This window comes from Carassius carassius, chromosome 25 (genome assembly GCF_963082965.1).
Source record: "Carassius carassius chromosome 25, fCarCar2.1, whole genome shotgun sequence".
In the NCBI taxonomy this organism is placed as follows: domain Eukaryota; kingdom Metazoa; phylum Chordata; class Actinopteri; order Cypriniformes; family Cyprinidae; genus Carassius; species Carassius carassius.
Window position 1 is genome coordinate 27,150,012 of NC_081779.1, and position 18,624 is coordinate 27,168,635.

An 18,624-nucleotide genomic window follows, 5' to 3' on the forward strand; every position below is an offset into this window, starting at 1 on the left:
GATTAGTTCATCTCTTGAGTATTTCGGGTTTTCGAGTCGCTCCTCACGTGACAGACCCATAAGCTTTCATAGACTGGAGTTACCCTGGCAACAAATCTCTGTGTATATTATTATTATTATTTGTCTTTATGATTTTAAGTGTATTGCCTTAATGTTTTAATATTTGTATTGTTTAATAATTATAATAATAATAATAATAATAATAATAATAATAAAGACTGTATAAAAGGCTTTATCCTATCATTCGTTCTTTTGTCACGTGACGTGACAGCATTGGATAGATGAATTTACATGCTTCCTTACAAACAGGTGCCTAATCATTATTATTATCATCATCATTATTATAATTATTATTTACTCTTACAGTTACTGCATTTCTGAGCTTTTTACTTCTTACAATTTATAAATGTACAAATTTCTGTCATAATGGTTATTTTCTATACACTGAATGTTGTAACAAAGGTAATAAAGAGTACTTATTAATGAACACATATGATTATGGTGGGTTTAATTTCCTTGATTTCTCTTCTTTGAACAACACTTTCAAAATTAATTGGATTAGACAGTGTTTGTGTAATCCAAACTCAATATGGATTTTTATCCCCAATGACTACTTTTCCAAATTAGGTGGTCTCCCTTTCCTATTGATCTGTATTTATAATATTGCTAGAATCCCTTACAATTTAACCAAATTTCATAAACAGGCATTACTTGCATGGTCAATCATTTTTAAGCACGTCTCAGCCATACCTCATTTGGAAATTTGTTTTGGTTGTTTCCTAGTTCTTTAACTTGGAAGGTCTTATTTTAAGTCACAAAAAATTCCTTTGTAAATGTAATTTTCCAGTAACTCCCAAAGAATTCTCCATCATCATGGACACTATTCCTAAAGGAGTTGTTACGCTTTCAAGGGACTCATTAGATCATCCAGCACTTTATCTTTATCTTTACACCCATTTGAAATCCCAGTAGGAAAACTATGCTTTTTGTTACATGAAAGTGAAAAAGTGATGTGACATTCAGCCAATATGGTGACCAATACTCAGAATTCGTGCTCTGCATTTAACCCATCCAAAGTGCACACACACAGAGCAGTGAACAGACACACACACTGTGAACACACACCCGGAGCAGTGTTCATCATTTATGCTGCGGCACCCGGCGAGCAGTTGGGGTTCAGTGCCTTGCTCAAGGGCACCTCAGTCGCGGTATAGCCAGACCAAGACTCGAACCCACAACCCTAGGGTTAGGAGTCAAACTCTCTAAAAACTAGGCCACGACTTTGTCCAGTATCCTTCATCACGTAACTATAAGATTAGATCGCTTTTTCAAAAGGAGCGTGTAACGAATCCATATGTGGTGTCTTATTGGAGGAATGTGGTTGATCATATTGATGAGAAAAAAGTATGGACTCTGTCTTTGGAATATATAATAACAAACAAGGTTAGAGAAATCTCATTCAAATTGTTACACAGATTTTACCCAGCTAAAGTGTTTTTGAAAAGGTTTAAATCAGACATAGATACAAGCTGTTGTTTTTGTGGAGTCCCTAATGAAACTGATATACATATCGTTTGGGATTGTCCTCACACACAGCTATTTTGGAATGAATTCTCTATCGCAGTGTGCTACAGGGTTTCTCTCTGCTTTTAAGGATGTACTGTTTGGCTTCTTTAATATTCAAAGAGACAAAATTAATGTATATTTCATTATTAAGCAATTATGACTTCTTGCAAAATGTCATATTCACCGCAGTAAATTCACTCATCAAAATCCATTATATATATATATATATTTTTTTTTTAAAGAGGTTCAACAGTATATCCAAACTATTTAATCTTCCAAAAATCTTAAGGCTGTCAAAAATGTTTAATCTTTTCAATGCTATTTAATCTTCTTAATATATTTTGTTAAAGTTTTCGATTAGTATTATTTATTTTTATGTGTACATACGTCTGTAAATGGTGCTTTGCATATAATGCCACTTCTTTGTATGCAATATTGACATTACCTACCTGTACTTTTATCTTTGGTACATTGGCATTAATCAAATAAAAAAAGTACTAATCAATTCTCTTTCCGGCTCCCACGGCATTGACTGAAAAAAAGGTGAACTAGAACCATATGCGACTGAACGAATCACTCCCAGAGACGACTCGTTCTTCCCGAGTCACATTAAAGATTCGTTTAAAATGATCGAATCGTTCAAGAACGACCGTCACTAACTAGCATCAGACGAAAACACCAAAGTGAAACACACACGCTTGTAATCCGTTTTTTTATTTTTGATATTAGCACAAATTTGAAAATCGGAAAACGAATCTTTATCCGTTTTTTCATTTTCGTTTTGGAAACAGATTTTTAAAAAACAAGTCGTTTTTTTATTTTTCCATTTTTGGTTTCAATTAGAAAAACGAAAGAACGAATGATACACGGATTAATAGTGCCCTCCACAGGCCACAAGTAAATATTCCAAATGGAATACATCCCAAAACCAATGACATTACAGCATTGGTAAATGTCCAAAAAACAGCGTTTGTTGATGAACAACAAGTGAATGCACATGTATTAATTGACAAACCTTTTAATATATCTTTACATTAAAAAGTATCTATACAGCTGTTCTGTACCATACCATTGTATCACTTAACCTGTAGTCATTCTGTTTGTACCTTATAAAAACAGGATAGTGTAACACTATAATTACAATTAAAACAAATTTCTGATATCAGGAAGACGAGATATACAATAAAATTCAATCTACAGCATGTCTCTATACAGTGCACAGGCCCTCTGGTGGCCTACAACAAGTGTAGCATAATACAAGCAGTGACATGGAAATGAGTTTCATTTTCTATACCACTCAAAAAAATAACTGCATGATGTAACATCAACCATTTTGTTTTAAATTGTTCTATGTATGGTGAATTATATCACATCAAGAGCTGAATCTCATGCAAACTGTCAACAATATGTTGACCCCAAAAAAGAAAAAAAAGAAAATAACGCTTTGCTTAAAGAAGGAGCTTTAGGATCATTCAAATGTTTGGCATTGTGAAAAAAAAAAACACATTCCAGTGATATGAAAAAAAGAAAATGAAATAAAAATAAAATATAATTTAATTATGGTAACTTGATTTTTTTTATTGCTTTTAATCCATGTTTATGTGAAAAAAGTGTATTTTAGTATTTTACTGTAATAAAAAAATCTATTACAGTAACAATATTTACCATTGAGAATAATGCACATGAGAAGAAGCAGAAACGTACTATTAGAATAATTTAGGGGGAAATGATGCTTAAATGATGCAAATAATATCACGATGCTTAAAATCTTTCTGATGTATAGGCTTAATTTTCTCCATGCTAAAAAACATTGATGATATCAGGGATAAAATATGGCCTGTTTTTTTGTGGGATTCACCTTAAAATATCTAAAGTGGAGTGCTATACTGTTAAAAAAAGAAGCAAAAATAAAAATAGATTAAAGCAGGTGTTTTATCAGTGTGAAAAAGTAAAACTATGGTCATTTACAGTAAAATGCCCATAAAGAGAAAGTGAGACTGTGCTGATGTCCTGAGAATATCAAAGATGTGCTTTCAGACCCACACACACCAGTAAGTGTGTGTTCAGCGTGAGAAACAGTGCTTAATGCATCCGTCAACAGACCTTCTTCTGTATTCCTCGAAAGTCAGGCTAAAGAAAGTCATGCACCAGTGTTAAGGCAGAAGTGGACAGCATATATAATTTCACACACACACACACACACACACACACTCACACACCCACAGTCTCTCACAATCGCTCACCACTCAAACGGTTTAATCACAAGTGTCATAATTTCCATAAAAGTATTATTGTTATGTACACAAGCCTATTCTTGATCTCATAAACGTGTGCACCATGAAGACAATTAAAACAGTCCTGTGTCCTCTTCTCCTGCAAATACTCTGCAGAGCGCTGGTCCTCTAAACCTGCTCCCCAAGTGTCTGAATGAAAGAGTAGCAGCATCCTGCACACACCCGCATCACTTCCTCTCCAGAGCACCGAGCGGCTGGCCTGGGCTCTCGTCAGTACAGGATCATGGCAAACAGGATGCTGCGGTGAGATCAGGCTTTTAGCTGCTTCCTCCTCTCAGATGCTGATTATGGCCGATGAAACCTGCCAAAGGAATTGGAAAAAGACATGACATTTTCATTATGAAGTCCAGGTGATGGTTGAAGATGAAGATGTTATCATTATTTTCCAATTATCACCTTTAATCAGAAAAAAAAGTCAAAAAAAAAAAAAAGGTGTCCGCCCCAAACACTTCCAACACTGTTCTACGAACAACTCTCCATTTCTCTATTCATCACTTTCAGTAAGATTATTGTAGAAGTAACTAAGCTTTTTTTCAAGCAAGGACCCACTGAATTGATCAAAAAATGACAATGTCCCAAAATAGTCAGCACACAGTCTCACTTTCTCTTTATGTGCATATAATCACATAGAAAACAGTTCATGGTAACAATATTTCTAGTGTTTGTTTTGATCTAGTTTTAGTCATAGTATTTGGACTGAAATACCATTTAGTTTTAGTCATCTGAATACACAGTGTCCTAACTAAACGTGACAAAACATTCTGCTATGAAAATAACACTGAATATTTCACAATATCACTGTTTTTACGGTATTTTTATCAAATAATTGCAGGCTTTTTAAGCATGAGAACTTACGAAAACATCAAAAATAAAAATCTTACTGACCCCAACCTTTTGAATGGCTCTGCAGATACAGATATAGATCAATATCACTGTGGATATTCTGAATAAGATCCAGATATCTGATTCATACAGACACATGCCATCTTTTTCGGATTAGTAACCAGTTTATTGTGAACTGACTTACTGGTAATCAGGTATTGGCTGCTGGGTTATGGTGTTTACGTGAAGTATTTGACCAAGTTCCCATTAATAGCTCATTATTCTTGTGTGTTTAAATACTTCTTCATTTATTCCAATTAAAAAAGTGCTAAAAGTCTCAGACCTGGTGTATATCCTGCTCTCCACATGAACTTCCATTTCTGAGCTCTTAAACTCGTTCAGCTCTTTTCTTATGGCCGCCTGGAAGAGGACAAAAGAAGAACATCACCAGCGTTCAGGGTATCACTGCTTGTACTGAGTTACAAAACACATTACTGAGGATGTCATGTGGTCAAATCAACAACAATTCCAATACTTTAACGTCAATATGGTCGATAAATGTCATAGTGCCTTTTCAAAAATGATTTGTTTGGCAAGTGTTTGTTTTGTGGTTTTCAATTAATTGCGAATCTTTTTATGTAACTCTTTCCAGTTTACACAAGATACCATATAAGTGCTGTTATATGGGCAGTGATATGAGAGCAGTGATTGGGCCGTGCCTTGTCAGCAGGTGTGAGTTTGGTCCAGGGTTTGTCTGCGCGCCGGTCGTAGTCTTGAGCGTGAGTGGACTCCACATACTCATGAAAGCGCAGGATCTTTCTGGCCTGCAGCTCGGCCACCGTGGGCCTCTGGGACAACTGCAGACAAAAAAAAGAGACAGATTACTTACATGAGCAAAATTTAATATAATAATTTAAATTTCCCCTGACTAACAAAACTTTTAACACAGGAACACCATTCAAACTTTTTTTTCCCCAAGGACTCTTATAAAAAAAAGACAGTAAAGCTATTTACAATGGGACTCTTTAAGCCTTAATACTCTTAAGTCTATTGCAAAAGAATGCTGTACTTTTTACATTTCTATTCATTAAAGAATCCTTAAAAACATACAAAAACAAACCTATGAAGCAGCACAACTGTTTTCTTATATTACCGATGTTTAAATGGTTCTGAAGCACAAAAAGGAGTTAACTGAAAAATCAGCTTTTCCATCAGTGGAACCCATTACATCTTAAAATATATTAAATATAAAAGTTGTTTTAAATTGTAATAATAGTTCCCTATATTACTGGTTTTACTGTATTTTGATCAATTAAATGCAGACCTGGTGAGCAGAAGAGATTGAATTAAAACAAAAGAAAATCTTAACGACTCCAAGCATTTGAACGGAAGTGTATTTGTAAACAAGACCTTTAGAGGTTTTCCTGAGAAAAAAAAAACTCAAATAAGTTATGGATGTGTGCTTCCATACCTTTCTGGTCAGTCTGCGCTTGATTTCACTCCTTTCTGCTCGTCGGTCAGCTTCATTCTTGGCTGAAACAGAAGAACATGCCAATATTATTATTATTTATGTTTTCCTGGAAGTATCCAGAGCATTAGAAGACCAGGGCTGTGAGACTGACCTAGCAGGATGTTTCTCTGCTCAAGCTCTTGTGCGCTGGGTCTCTGACTCAACCTCCTGTGAGAACATGCAAAATACACACAGTGTCAGCGGGGGGGGGGGGTCTTCATCATAAGACTACAACATACAAAAACTAGCCAGAACATACATTGTTTTTGTTTTTTTCCCAACATTGAAGTGCTTATTTTTTAAGTAACAAAATTACTTATTATAGAGGATACAAATATAACACAATCTTCAAGATACAGTGCAATCTTTATATTTATATCCATATGTATATGATATCTAACATAGTATATGGTTATTACATTTTCTTAGCGATATATGCTATTTACACTATAGCAAGAGATTTTAGCACCTCAGTATTGTATATTAAATCATTAAATAGTATGCAATAATAACATATTGAGTGCAGATAATCATATTTATTACAATTAATTAATGGATGCCGCCTTGTTGGGACAATAAAGCCCTCCCTACATCTACCTCAACCCTTCCCGATGTGTTATTAAATATCTGTGAAGGAACTTAATTTACACTTTTCGAACATTTAGTTTTTTATTGAAGACAAACACCTTTTTGATCTGACAAGTGATGGGAAAAGGGAGAAGAAAGAGTTGGGCAAAAGGCAGATTTGATCTTGGGTTGATAGGGTCAAAGGTTGCCACTGTTTCTGTTGTGCGTGTATTGTGATGTGGTCTGTCCCAAACAGACACTGGGGGGCAGAGTTAATGTAATTTTTGCACTTATGTAAATAGTCTCTCCATTAATATTAACATTTCTGATTATTTAAACAATCTATCCTTTGGGAAATTGCCTGCCCTATTGCTATGCCTCTGAGTGTCAGTGTGGACAGTAGAGAGACCCATAAGCCCGCGGTGAACGCAGACCTTGTGAGGGCGCTGCCGATCTTGCTGCGGACAGCTTCCCACTGCTCTTTGTTGTTCCAGGTGATGTTCTCCTGGTCCGGAGACTGCTCCTTCTCCAGCTGACGCTCCAGCTTCAGTGCCAAAGTGTCCTTACGCTTCACACGGAGCGCAAGACCACCTGACGAGATACACACACATTACTTTTTCTTGTACACATTAGATTTACTTTTGTGCCAATCATACACAAAAACGAAAAATATCGGTTCCTGCGTCGAAGTCAAGGTATCGGTATTGATATCGGTACCGATAACCAGCCCTATACCATTCAAAAGGCTTTTAATGTAGAGCTGCAGTATTAATCGAATGCGATTGTCATGCGTATCTTGTCAGTAAAGCCCTTTCTGTGATTAGTAGTAAATCTCCATCATGTGCTTTCAGATGGAACAGCATTTACTACACAGAGCCATAAGTTCACTGACAAGCTACGCAAAATCGCGTTAATATTCACAGATGATTTAATTTTACTTAAAATCGAAAAAAATCGTTCGATTATGAAGGCTGTTTGTGTAGCTTGTCAGTGAAGTACGACTCTGTGCAGTAAATGCTGCTTTATCTAAAAGCACGTGAAAATACCACATTAAATAACATGTTTTTACTCCAAACTCACTTCATAACGTCAGCTGAGTGTTTGAAATAAATCCTTCTGTGAGATGATGTGGCTTCTTACACAGAATACTATATTTCAGATTATTATAAGCAATGATAAAGGCTATGGTGATTAGCATTGGATTATTATATACTTTATTATAAGAAACGTTATAATACGACGAACTCAGATAAACCATATATTGTCGTAGTCGTGTATTAGTCACGTTGAATCAATGAAAGCAGTTAAATCTTCTGTTTATTCGTATTTATTTGTAATAATTTGTAACATTGAAAACATCTTACTGTCACTTTTGATCAACTTAATATTTCCCTGTCGAATAAAAGTGTGTGTGTGTGTGTGTGTGTGTATGTATATATATATGTATATATATATATATATATATATATATATATATATATATATATATATATATATATATATATATATATATATGCTGACCCCAAACTTTTGAATGGTAGAGATTTTTTGTGACAAAGGCAATCAAAGTTTTAACACCTTATTCCACACTTTCATATTTAAAATGCAACAGTAAAGTGCTGTTTTTAATGCACATAATAGTGCAGGACATTAAGTAAATAACCCTCATACAGTGGGTCAGACCGTATAAAAGGATCATACTCATGGGAACATCCTCATCATCTTCATCGTCGTCTCTGTAATGGATGGGTCCATCCGAATCGCTCCCATCGTCCTCATCATCAGTGTTTCCATGTCCCGCATCCTCTGGAATGATAGTGACCCGTGGGTCTCCCACCAGACAGTGACGACTGCGCGGCTCCAGCTCCGGCTGCTGTGTGGGCCGAGGGGCGGGCCGCAGCTTCTGCAGCTCTTCTTCAATGTCAAAATCATCGTCCTCAGGCCTAAACAATACATGATCATAAAAACACTGAACATATGAATGGTGTGTGGTTGTGTATATATTTACTGCAACACACAGCATGCATGTAAGATATTATAAATGTAGTGTAGTGTATGTAGCATGACTAGGACGATTTAAAGGCAATGACAAACCAAAATCTCAAAAGAGATCACTCTAATGAGATTGGTGTAGAAGAGGCAAGCATGTGCTGCTTTGTAATCGTTCTGAATATCTGATGGCATAGCACTTCTGATTTCTCTTTTCAACTAATAGATTACTGCCACCTGCTGGACTGGAGAGTAACTTCCCCTCACATAGGCACAGACTGTACGTACTAGTCGGCCATAGTTACTGAAAATTAAAGTGGGGAAAAAAAATGCATTTGCCCTCAGGCCCCCCAGAGATGAGTTTGCTTATTCATGGGAACTAATCTGGAGAAATGTAGCATGTAGCTCACCAGTGTAGATCCCCTGCAGTGAATGGGTGCCGTCAGAATGAGAGTCCAAACAGCTGATAAAAACATTACAATAATCCACAAGTAATCCACACCACTCCAATCCATCAATGGTACCCATTCACTGCAGAGGATCCACTGGTGAGTAAGTGGATGTTATGCTACATTTATCCAGATCTGTTATGATGAAGAAACAAACTCAACTACATATCAGATGACCTGAGGGTGATGATATTTCCAGAAAAAAATCATTTTGGGGTGAACAGTTCCTTTAGGTCTAATATGTACACATAAGCAGCATTAATACTAGGCAACATTTCTCCGTGGGATGCAAAAAGTAGCAATCTGCTACAAGCATTCAAGAGCAGAGAACACTGTGTTCTGAGATAAACTGATGTGCACACTCACAGTCGCAGAGGTTCGATAGTGACGGGAAGAGAGTACCGCCCCCCTCCTGGGGCCTCAGTGAGAAAGTCCGGTGGTAATTCAAACAGAAGTGAATGAGCTCGCTGGGATCCCTCCGGGTTGGCCTGGACTGGGCCTGGGCTGCTCAAGGCTTTCTGGATACGCAAGTACAGAGGTAAGGGCAGATGAGAGGGCGGCTCTGTGGTAGGGCTGGGCGGGTCCACGTGGGGGACCTCAGGGGGTGGGTGGGCGCGAGGAGGGGTTGGTGGGATATGGTTCGGAGGAGGAGAGAGTGCTTCAGAGTTTGAGTTTCTACTGTCATCTGATTGGGCAGGGGGTGGGGCAGAAGGAGGGGCTGGGACTGGGATGGAGGTGGGGCCTGGAGACGGAGGCTCAGGCTGATTGGCCGAAGAGTCATCCGAGTGGTGTTTGGTCACAGGAGTCATCCTCTTTGGAGGAACGGGAGGAGATCGCTTGACTGGGACCGGGACTTGAGAGGGATCCACTGTAGAAAAAAATAAAAATAAATATAATCAAAATAAACCACAAGAAATGAGGGTTAAAACACATGTGGCAACTGCAGATTAGTCTGTATGAAAGAGCAATGCTAGGATTCTAAAACAATGATTTGCATGCCATGGAATTAATCATATGATATTAGTACAAGATGAGGAGGGATTTAATTCTAAGATAATTTACAGATAATACTCTAAAGATAAGAGTTTTAACATTAACTGTCAAATACTTAAGCTCTGTTCCCGTCAATGCCATAGAAGCAAAAGCAATGGCCCATTCCTCACATTCAAGATTTTGAACCAAGATTTCTAACCAACATTAATCGCATCAAGGTTTGGAAAAGCTAATATTGGGGGTTGCTGCAATGCTTGCTTCATTTGTTCAAAGGCTAAGTGTGTCACACCCCTGTAGACTGTTGATTGTGGTTTCTCCTTTCTCCATATTTGGTTGTTCCTGTTCTCATTATTAGTTAAGGTCTAAAACACACTACTCTATGCATGTTTATGAACGCAAATCCTAGCTAGAAAGGAGTTACATTCTGAATGCTGCCACAACAGATGACGTAGGAAAGACTTGTTCACACCAAGGATGATAAATCTAACAATAACTATAACGTTTTAATAATTGTCAATAACTGGGAAGTCCACATCACAACTATAACAATGGCCCAGAGCAACAATATCGCCTGAATCACTTTCAGAATTTAAAAAAAAGAAGTTAAAGTTAGTTAAAATGAACAGGGAATCTAAATCAACCCCACTTTGTTTCTTAATGCCACGTTAATACACAGACATGAAGACAATAACTCCTGTCTGACTGAGTGTTAGTATGCACTTGCAAGATTCATGTCTGAATTTGTAGACTTTGTAGAATGTTTCTGGGCTAAATGTCAAAAATCTTCACCTTATGTGCAGGCCAGATCTATATCGAAACCTCTAAAAAACCTCTAGACAGTGAACGCTGCCACTCAGTACTTGCTGTTCAGTGACACTCAGTCAATTTTTTAATTCTGAAAGAGGGTGAAATGTTATTATACAGGGACATTTTCAGATGTCAACCAGATTGATTCTGAATTGTCTTTACTGGATAATCTGTTAATCTTCAATCATGGTTACATGTAATTATCATATCCTTTAAACAGGATGAACTGAACTCCATTCATTAGTTTTCAGTAATTGCAGTGATTTGGAGCAGGATCATGGAGATCTTGAGTATGGGTGTGTAAACAAGCATGACTCTGTGAGATTATTAGAGCATTAGGACATGCATGCCAGCTGGTGTGGGACGGGACGGCACCAGCACTACCTGTGCAGAGCTGGGCACCCCTTTGGCTGAGGTAGGTGGGCAGGGAGAGATAGCCTCTAGACCCTGTCTGCCATCTCCATCTCGTCCAGTACTGAGGAGGCGGAGCTTTGTAAGATCTTTGTAACGTTGAAGCTTTAGGGTGGACGAAGGGAAAGGGAAATGTGTTTTTAGCATCTCAAACAACACTTGGACACTGGTCCAGTTCAACAGGTGACACCTATGAAAACCTCCAAGCCCAAGGGATAGTTCAGCCATAAATGAAAAATCTGTCCTCTGAAGATATAACTTTGGTGTAATATGGTGAACAGATGTAATAAAGTCTTTTATTCACTTATTAACACTGATCAACGCACATACATAGAGCTCATCAAATATGGTAAATTAAAGTACAAAGGTTTGATTAAATTGGTTTATCATATAACAATTATTTCTATTTAGAAGACTTGGATTAAACTGCTGGATTTATTTGGATTTTTATTATATACTATATTTATTTACAGTGACCTTATGAAATGTTATGTCAAACTTTAAATAGAGGAATGGAAAAAGTAATTTTCTTAATTTGTGTTTTGAAGAATAATAAAAGTCTTAAGGGTTTGTATGATACCCTCGATTGATGACAGAATTTTTTAGGGAAGGTTAATCAAGTACAAGTTAATTAAACACTATAAGTAATTGTAAACTCAGTAAGAGCACCCCAACATGTCAGCTTCAGACTCAACCAATAGCAAAAGTATGAATGCATATGATTATTTGCAACTCGTTTGGTTTTATCAGTGGTCCAGAAAGACACGCTTCAGCTGTAAGCTGGTGGATACTAGCCACTTCAACTGTGATACTCAAATCTACAAAACTAATTTAAAGCCTTTAAAAGTAAACTGAGCTGAAATGAAGTGAGAAAATGTCATCTTAAGCCGCATTTCCACTGCAGGAACTTTACCCTGCTGGCGAGGTGGTACTTTTTCAAAGTTCCTGAACTTTCGGGGGTGGGACTTGGCCGCTAAACATCCTGATTGGTTGAGTTCAACCACCATTTATTCGGATCATTTTCAAAATATTACTGTTATTGTGTCATGAAATGTAATTTTAAAAGTATTTCAGGCGAGAATGTAGTTGTTTAAAACTCAAATCTGTGGTTTATTAATAAAGACAGCGCCTATTTAAAAATGTTTTTCGCCGATCTCTGTATATATAAAATGTATATATACACACATATCCCTGAACTAAGTACATTTCTGCAGCTATTATTATTTTTAAATTAAAAACAAAAGGAGACAGTGGTATTTGATATCCTATTTCGTTTTATTGTAAATATACAAAGAGGAAAATTGCAGTAGACAAGGCGAGCTGACGGATGTTATCAAGTACGCTGCTGTTTGCAGATTTACCAGATTTGTGTCGTTGCGGACCTCACACTCCTGAGTCGAATAAGCAAAGTCTGAACTAATGAGGATCAGCGTACTTTGTATTGAGAAACGTGCGCAGACCTACGTCACCAGTATATTTGCCTAATCTTCACGGTACTTTACACCGTGGTGCAAACACAGAAAGCAACAGGTCTGGGGGGAAAAAAAGCTCCTGGTACGAATGTTCCGGGTAATTTCGGTGGAAACGCGGCATTAAATACAAGTGAAAAATGTAAGACTTCCAACAACAAAACCAGTATAAACCAGTTTGTGGGAAACACTTCAATTGGTATTAGTCTGTATTTAAAACCAAACCAGCCTCAAGCAAATCTAAGAATACACAAAGTCAATAGCCTCATTCAGTTTCATATTATCTCAGTCTCTCAACTGTTCAAGAAATTCAACTGAAATGGGATTGTCCTGGTATCTGGACTAGGGGTGTCTTTAAATAGATGCGGTTGAACAGGGATGTGTGTGCTGTGTTTCTGACACTTGGGCAGCTGCTGTCTGCCTCTCATCCCACTGGGCCACGGCATGTCTAAAGTTAACTTTCCACAATGACACTTTAAACCATCACCGTGAACTCTCTTCTAGTTTAATTCGGTTCACAAAATCTACTGGAACAACCGATACAAAATTAGCTGCATATTAATGCAGCAAATTATGGCTGAACTCACGGATTCAACCAATCAAACATTTAAACATAATATAAGGGTGGTTACTTTCATCCATAATGTGGTTCATGGCTTAGAACTTTGACTGAAGGATTTTTTAAAATGTAGAAAATGAAAATAAATCCAGAACCCAGGCGGCTGAAAAGTCTCCATTGTACTAACAACATAAACGCTGTGAACCAAAGTACAGGGAGTTCTCATGTCTGGGAGCAGGCAGAGCATCAGCTGCTATGTAGGACAAACAGACACACTTGAAGTGTCCCTATTATGGGTAATGAAAGGTGCATATTTTGGTTTTGGGAGTCCCCAACAACAGGTTGACATGCACGCAAGGTCAAAAATACTTTCATTGTCTTATTATATGCATTTATTTTTATATTGATCAGTGATTGGTCTGACTGATCTCAGTTTCATGTCATCATTCCTGTAACCCTGATAAAGCAGCGTTTTTGAGCGCAGTGCTGCTTTGTGTACAGCGTTACCAGGAAAACCGCTACTTTTACCGCTAGAGAAGGGGGATCTAGTGGCAAAGATTGAATTAGCATTTTCATTCAGACCAACAAGTGGGCGGGCAATATGCTAATGTTTCATGTTTACGTCAACATAAATAGGGCTGCACAATTAATCGAATTTCTAATCACAATTACAATTATGGATCCCATAATGATGTAATCGTTCAAAACAGCAATTAATCGTTCAAAGTCCAGTTATGTTGTTCTCTGTGCTTAAGATGCTTTTTTTTCTTTCTACATGTTATCTTAAGGGTTTTTCAATTGTTTTAATTTTACTTTTAGTACAACACTATAACACCATTCATAGTTTTACTTTTTTATAATTTAAAGGAGAAACCAATCCAATGTGTATTTGACATTTGAGGCTTAATACTATAGAAAAGCAAAGTTAGTGTTTTCAGCTTGTTTTTCTTATATAAAAATACGGCACTCAGTTTCATCAAACAATGGTATAAACCTCGTTAAATGTATATTTTTGTATGATTTGTTGTGTATAGTACATTCAAAATCTGTCAGACAACAAACAGGGTGAGTGAGTGTAGCTGTGTGTATTTCCTCAGAAGTGGCTGTCCCCGGGGCCACTGCAGCACTCAGAGACAGGTGTGTGTGAGACATGAAGCTGCTCAGTGAACAGTGTGCAGGCACAGCAGAGCGAACCGCACAGAGACATGCCTGAGCCTGTCATCGCACCGGAATGCTCATCTGTTTCTGGGCTTCAGAGGGAGGCAGCAGCAGACACTAGCACACCTGATTCACTTAACACACAGGCCTTCATCTATTATTAACTAACCTGATTCTAATGTGGAAAAAATTAAGAAAACTGCTCATAACGTACAAGTGCAATGTGCAGTTTTGTGGCTTGAGGGGCATAAATACATGCCTACACTTCCTGTTTCAATAGCTGATATGCCAATACAGGAATCAAGCTGTTTCATGGGGTCTTTACTATCGCTGTGAGTGAGCAAAACGTCTAGTGCATGGTGAAGTTCTGCAGTTCTAGAAACCTTTTTCCCTTTGAAATACAACTCCATGAATATTATAATCAGCACCCAAACTAAATATCGTTTCTCAAGAACCTGATATAAGCTGCTTTAAAGAGCTTTAGCAAACGTGACACTAGTGTAAATATGTCTATTGATAGCAAAAAAAAAATGGACACCAACACTGAAATATGTTATGATGCCATTCTTTTGACAAACAGGATAAAGAGCTAACAAGAGGTGGCCGGGCAGGTAATAATAATAATAATAATAATAATAATGAGCTATGAAAATAGGACTCCAACCAATTTTTGTCTGGGGTCATTTTGAACCATATCATAAAACTGTCAGTTTTGATTTTAGATTGTCAACACATTGACTTTGTCCTGATAATCAAAAGTCCTGATGTGATTTTTTTTCCGTGTCTGTCTCTGTCATGAATGAAAGCTGCATTACCAGTAAAATGAAGCTCTGTTAATTAAATATGAATTAAATATGAATCTGTACTAAGTCAAAACAATACACTGCAGGACAGGACACAATACAGCCGATTACTGAAACAATGAAAGCGCGGTATGACCACACAGGCAGGTGGTGCATGGAAAACGATCTACAGAATGACAGTCCATGATGAAGACAATGTACAACAGTCAGGGATATGACCCAGCTGTTTACAGTGCAGTGCTGCATATATATATTCCCAAAAACATTGTTCTTACCTTTTTTTAAGACAAAAAAAAAAAAAATCTTAAAAATAACTATATCATGATAAACACCAACACATCTTAAATCTCCTAAGGGGAATATGTTTAATGAAACTGACGGGTTGTTTAAAATATTAAGCATTGTAACATAACACTAGCTCCTATAATACCTATTACTTTCCTAGAGGTGTGCATGAGTCATTATGAGTATGAGTGACACGACTTTTATACAGAGACAACTCCACTGAAAAAGACTCAAATAGGGACCTTGTTTTTAATTTCAGAATTACGAGAGCCCTCATACACAGGACGTGCTCGCTCTAGTAGTACACACACACACACACACTTGCACACAGACATATGACACATACGCAGCATATCTGTTTCCAATAATTTAAATTGTGCATGTAGCATAAAATAAGTTTGTGTTGACGACATCGGAATATTCTGGGATTTACAAAAAATATGTATTACACAACGTAAATAGTGTGCAGGTTTAATATGATTATTGCAGTAATCTGAAGGCAGCGCAAAAGACGGCCTTTGAGGTGTATGGACTTGATCAGCAAGTCTTCAGCCACAATCACAAAACAATCAGTTTCTTCTGAAGGAAACAACACTTGAAAATATTTGATTAATTCTTAAGAATTTTTTAAGAACTGCACTTAGGAATATACCCATGAAATTATTAGAAATGATCTTGAAACATCTCAGCTTTTTTCTTAAGCTTTTTTTTTCTGGCACCAGTTCCCTTGCACAAGGATTGAAGCAAGGATTTTCCATAATATTCATACTTTTTCCCAGTCATTCAAAATTAAATTATATTAAAAAAAAGAATCACACCTAGTCAAATATTTTAGAGCCAAGCATAACCAGAATGTAGAACACAGAAAATGACATATTGACTACAGATTGTTTGAACTCCTCCTTTTGCAGACCTTGAAATCTCCATCTTAACCCCCCCCCCTGATATATCCAGGTCACACTCTCATCATTCTGCACTACTCTGGCTAAGGTCTATTAGGAAAGCAGCATGAAGCCACATACACTTTACAGTTGCAGTTTTGGAGCGAGAGCTGACAGGACAAATAATGACTCACCTTGCAGCGCAGTGTTGCTGTTGTGCTGGGTGGGTTTGGGAGGGGGCACTGGTGGCTGTTTGGGGGCAGTAGGGGCTGGAGGGGTGGAGTGGGAGGATATAGTGGGAGGGACTTCACAGTCTCCTGCTGTTACGGGAGGACTGGGATTATTGCGGGAGGAGTCGTCTACGTTTAAAGACACAGTCCGAGGAGGAGGCTTGGCAATGGGAGGAGCAGAGGATGATGATGAAGACGATGATGATGAGGAGGGGGATGGGACTGGAGCAGTCTCAGTTGAGGAGGAACCCATCAGCCACTTTGGAGGGAGAATGGCCTGTTTAGGGGGCAGCTGGGACTCTTTAGTGGAGGTGATTGGTGCAGGTTTGGGCTCAGGAACAAACCGCACACCCACTGATCCTATTGGTGAGCACAAGACACATGCACAAACACACATAAACACACAAGTGCAAAGCACAGTCACAGCAGCAAGCATGAGTGAATCGGGCATGGGGCGGCATGTGGACACAATGACAGCGAGGTGCAGGAGCGCTTTAAAGACCCCGAGGAGTCAAAATTGCAGTTTTGTGGCTTGAGGGCATAAATATGCCAAATATACTGCACAATAATGAGCCGATGGATGTACACTTCCTGTTTCAATAGCTGATATGCCAATACAGGAATCAAGCTGTTTCATGGGGTCTTTACTATCGCTGTGAGTGAGCAAAACGTCTAGTGCATGGTGAAGTTCTGCAGTTCTAGAAACCTTTTTCCCTTTGAAATACAACTCCATGAATATTATAATCAGCACCCAAACTAAATATCGTTTCTCAAGAACCTGATATAAGCTGCTTTAAAGAGCTTTAGCAAACGTGACACTAGTGTAAATATGTCTATTGATAGCAAAAAAAAAATGGACACCAACACTGAAATATGTTATGATCCCATTCTTTTGACAGACAGGATAAAGAGCTAACAAGAGGTGGCCGGGCAGGTAATAATAATAATAATAATAATAATAAAGCTATGAAAAATAAAAGTAATTTATGGGGTTATTTTGAACAATATAAAAAAACGGTCAGTTTTGACTCCAGATTGTCAACACTAGGGACGCTTAACTATTGCTTTTTCAACAAGCAAAAAAGGGTCCACTCTCAATAACTGATGAATGAACCGCAGCTAACATAGAAGTCATGTTCAATCAAGCAGCTTTCTGTAGGTCAGTGTGGCATTCGCCAGACCAGCTTGCTCACTAGTTACCAAAACAATCAATCCATCTATTCATTTTACAAATATATTTTTCATCAAGTTACAATTATCATTTTTCAAATGTATTCAAATGTTCTAATCTATTTATAATTTAATAAATATTACATCAAATAAATGCATTTAATTACAGCAACTATCATGCATGTTTCAATGAAATGAATAGCATGATATTGTATACATATTTTATATCGCCCATCAAGAAACTTTAACCTGATGTGAAATGCATGTGGAGAAATCTTTCAGGAAAATGTGACATCTAGTGCTGGATTTGGATCTAGTGCTCAAATAAAATTGAATTTAATTGTATTTTATTCATTTTTTCACTTTATTTTTTAAAATGCGTTCAATATTAGATTTGATGTGCAACCCAGCCAATAATCACAAACTTTGTCCCTTGCTTTTTTTTTTTTTTTTACATATGAAACAATCAGTTTTATTGTGAAAATCCAACAATAAATATAGTTTTGGTGCTCTTTAATGTGGCGTGACAGATTGGCTTGTTCAAGCGACAGTCATATTTTTCCAGGGTAAAGGTATGTTATTTTATAATTAGTCTAGCTCTATATGCATGTGAATATTAAAACCCCTAGTAAACCTCAATGTTTTGCACAAAGCCTTTACT

The 18,624-nt window shown here is 37.4% G+C and overlaps 1 protein-coding gene across 7 annotated transcripts in view; it reads right to left on the reverse strand.

Moving 5' to 3' along the window:
- Nucleotides 1-2,568: 2,568 nt before the first annotated feature.
- Nucleotides 2,569-18,624, reverse strand: part of phactr4a (phosphatase and actin regulator 4a) — a 38,456-nt gene continuing 22,400 nt past the window's right edge. For 3 of the 7 annotated variants that reach the window (XM_059510052.1, XM_059510050.1, XM_059510051.1), the window contains exons 5-14: nt 16,758-17,153; nt 11,382-11,513; nt 9,564-10,065; nt 8,461-8,702; nt 7,194-7,350; nt 6,305-6,360; nt 6,154-6,215; nt 5,402-5,539; nt 5,026-5,102; nt 2,569-4,161 (exon numbers count right to left, since the gene is read on the reverse strand). In XM_059510052.1, the coding sequence (XP_059366035.1) occupies nt 4,146-4,161; nt 5,026-5,102; nt 5,402-5,539; nt 6,154-6,215; nt 6,305-6,360; nt 7,194-7,350; nt 8,461-8,702; nt 9,564-10,065; nt 11,382-11,513; nt 16,758-17,153 (1,778 nt within the window). In that variant the 3' untranslated portion in view covers nt 2,569-4,145. The remainder of the gene's footprint in view (nt 4,162-5,025; nt 5,103-5,401; nt 5,540-6,153; nt 6,216-6,304; nt 6,361-7,193; nt 7,351-8,460; nt 8,703-9,563; nt 10,066-11,381; nt 11,514-16,757; nt 17,154-18,624) is intronic. The other 4 variants (XM_059510053.1, XM_059510054.1, XM_059510055.1 and 1 more) reach the window with 3 other exon arrangements.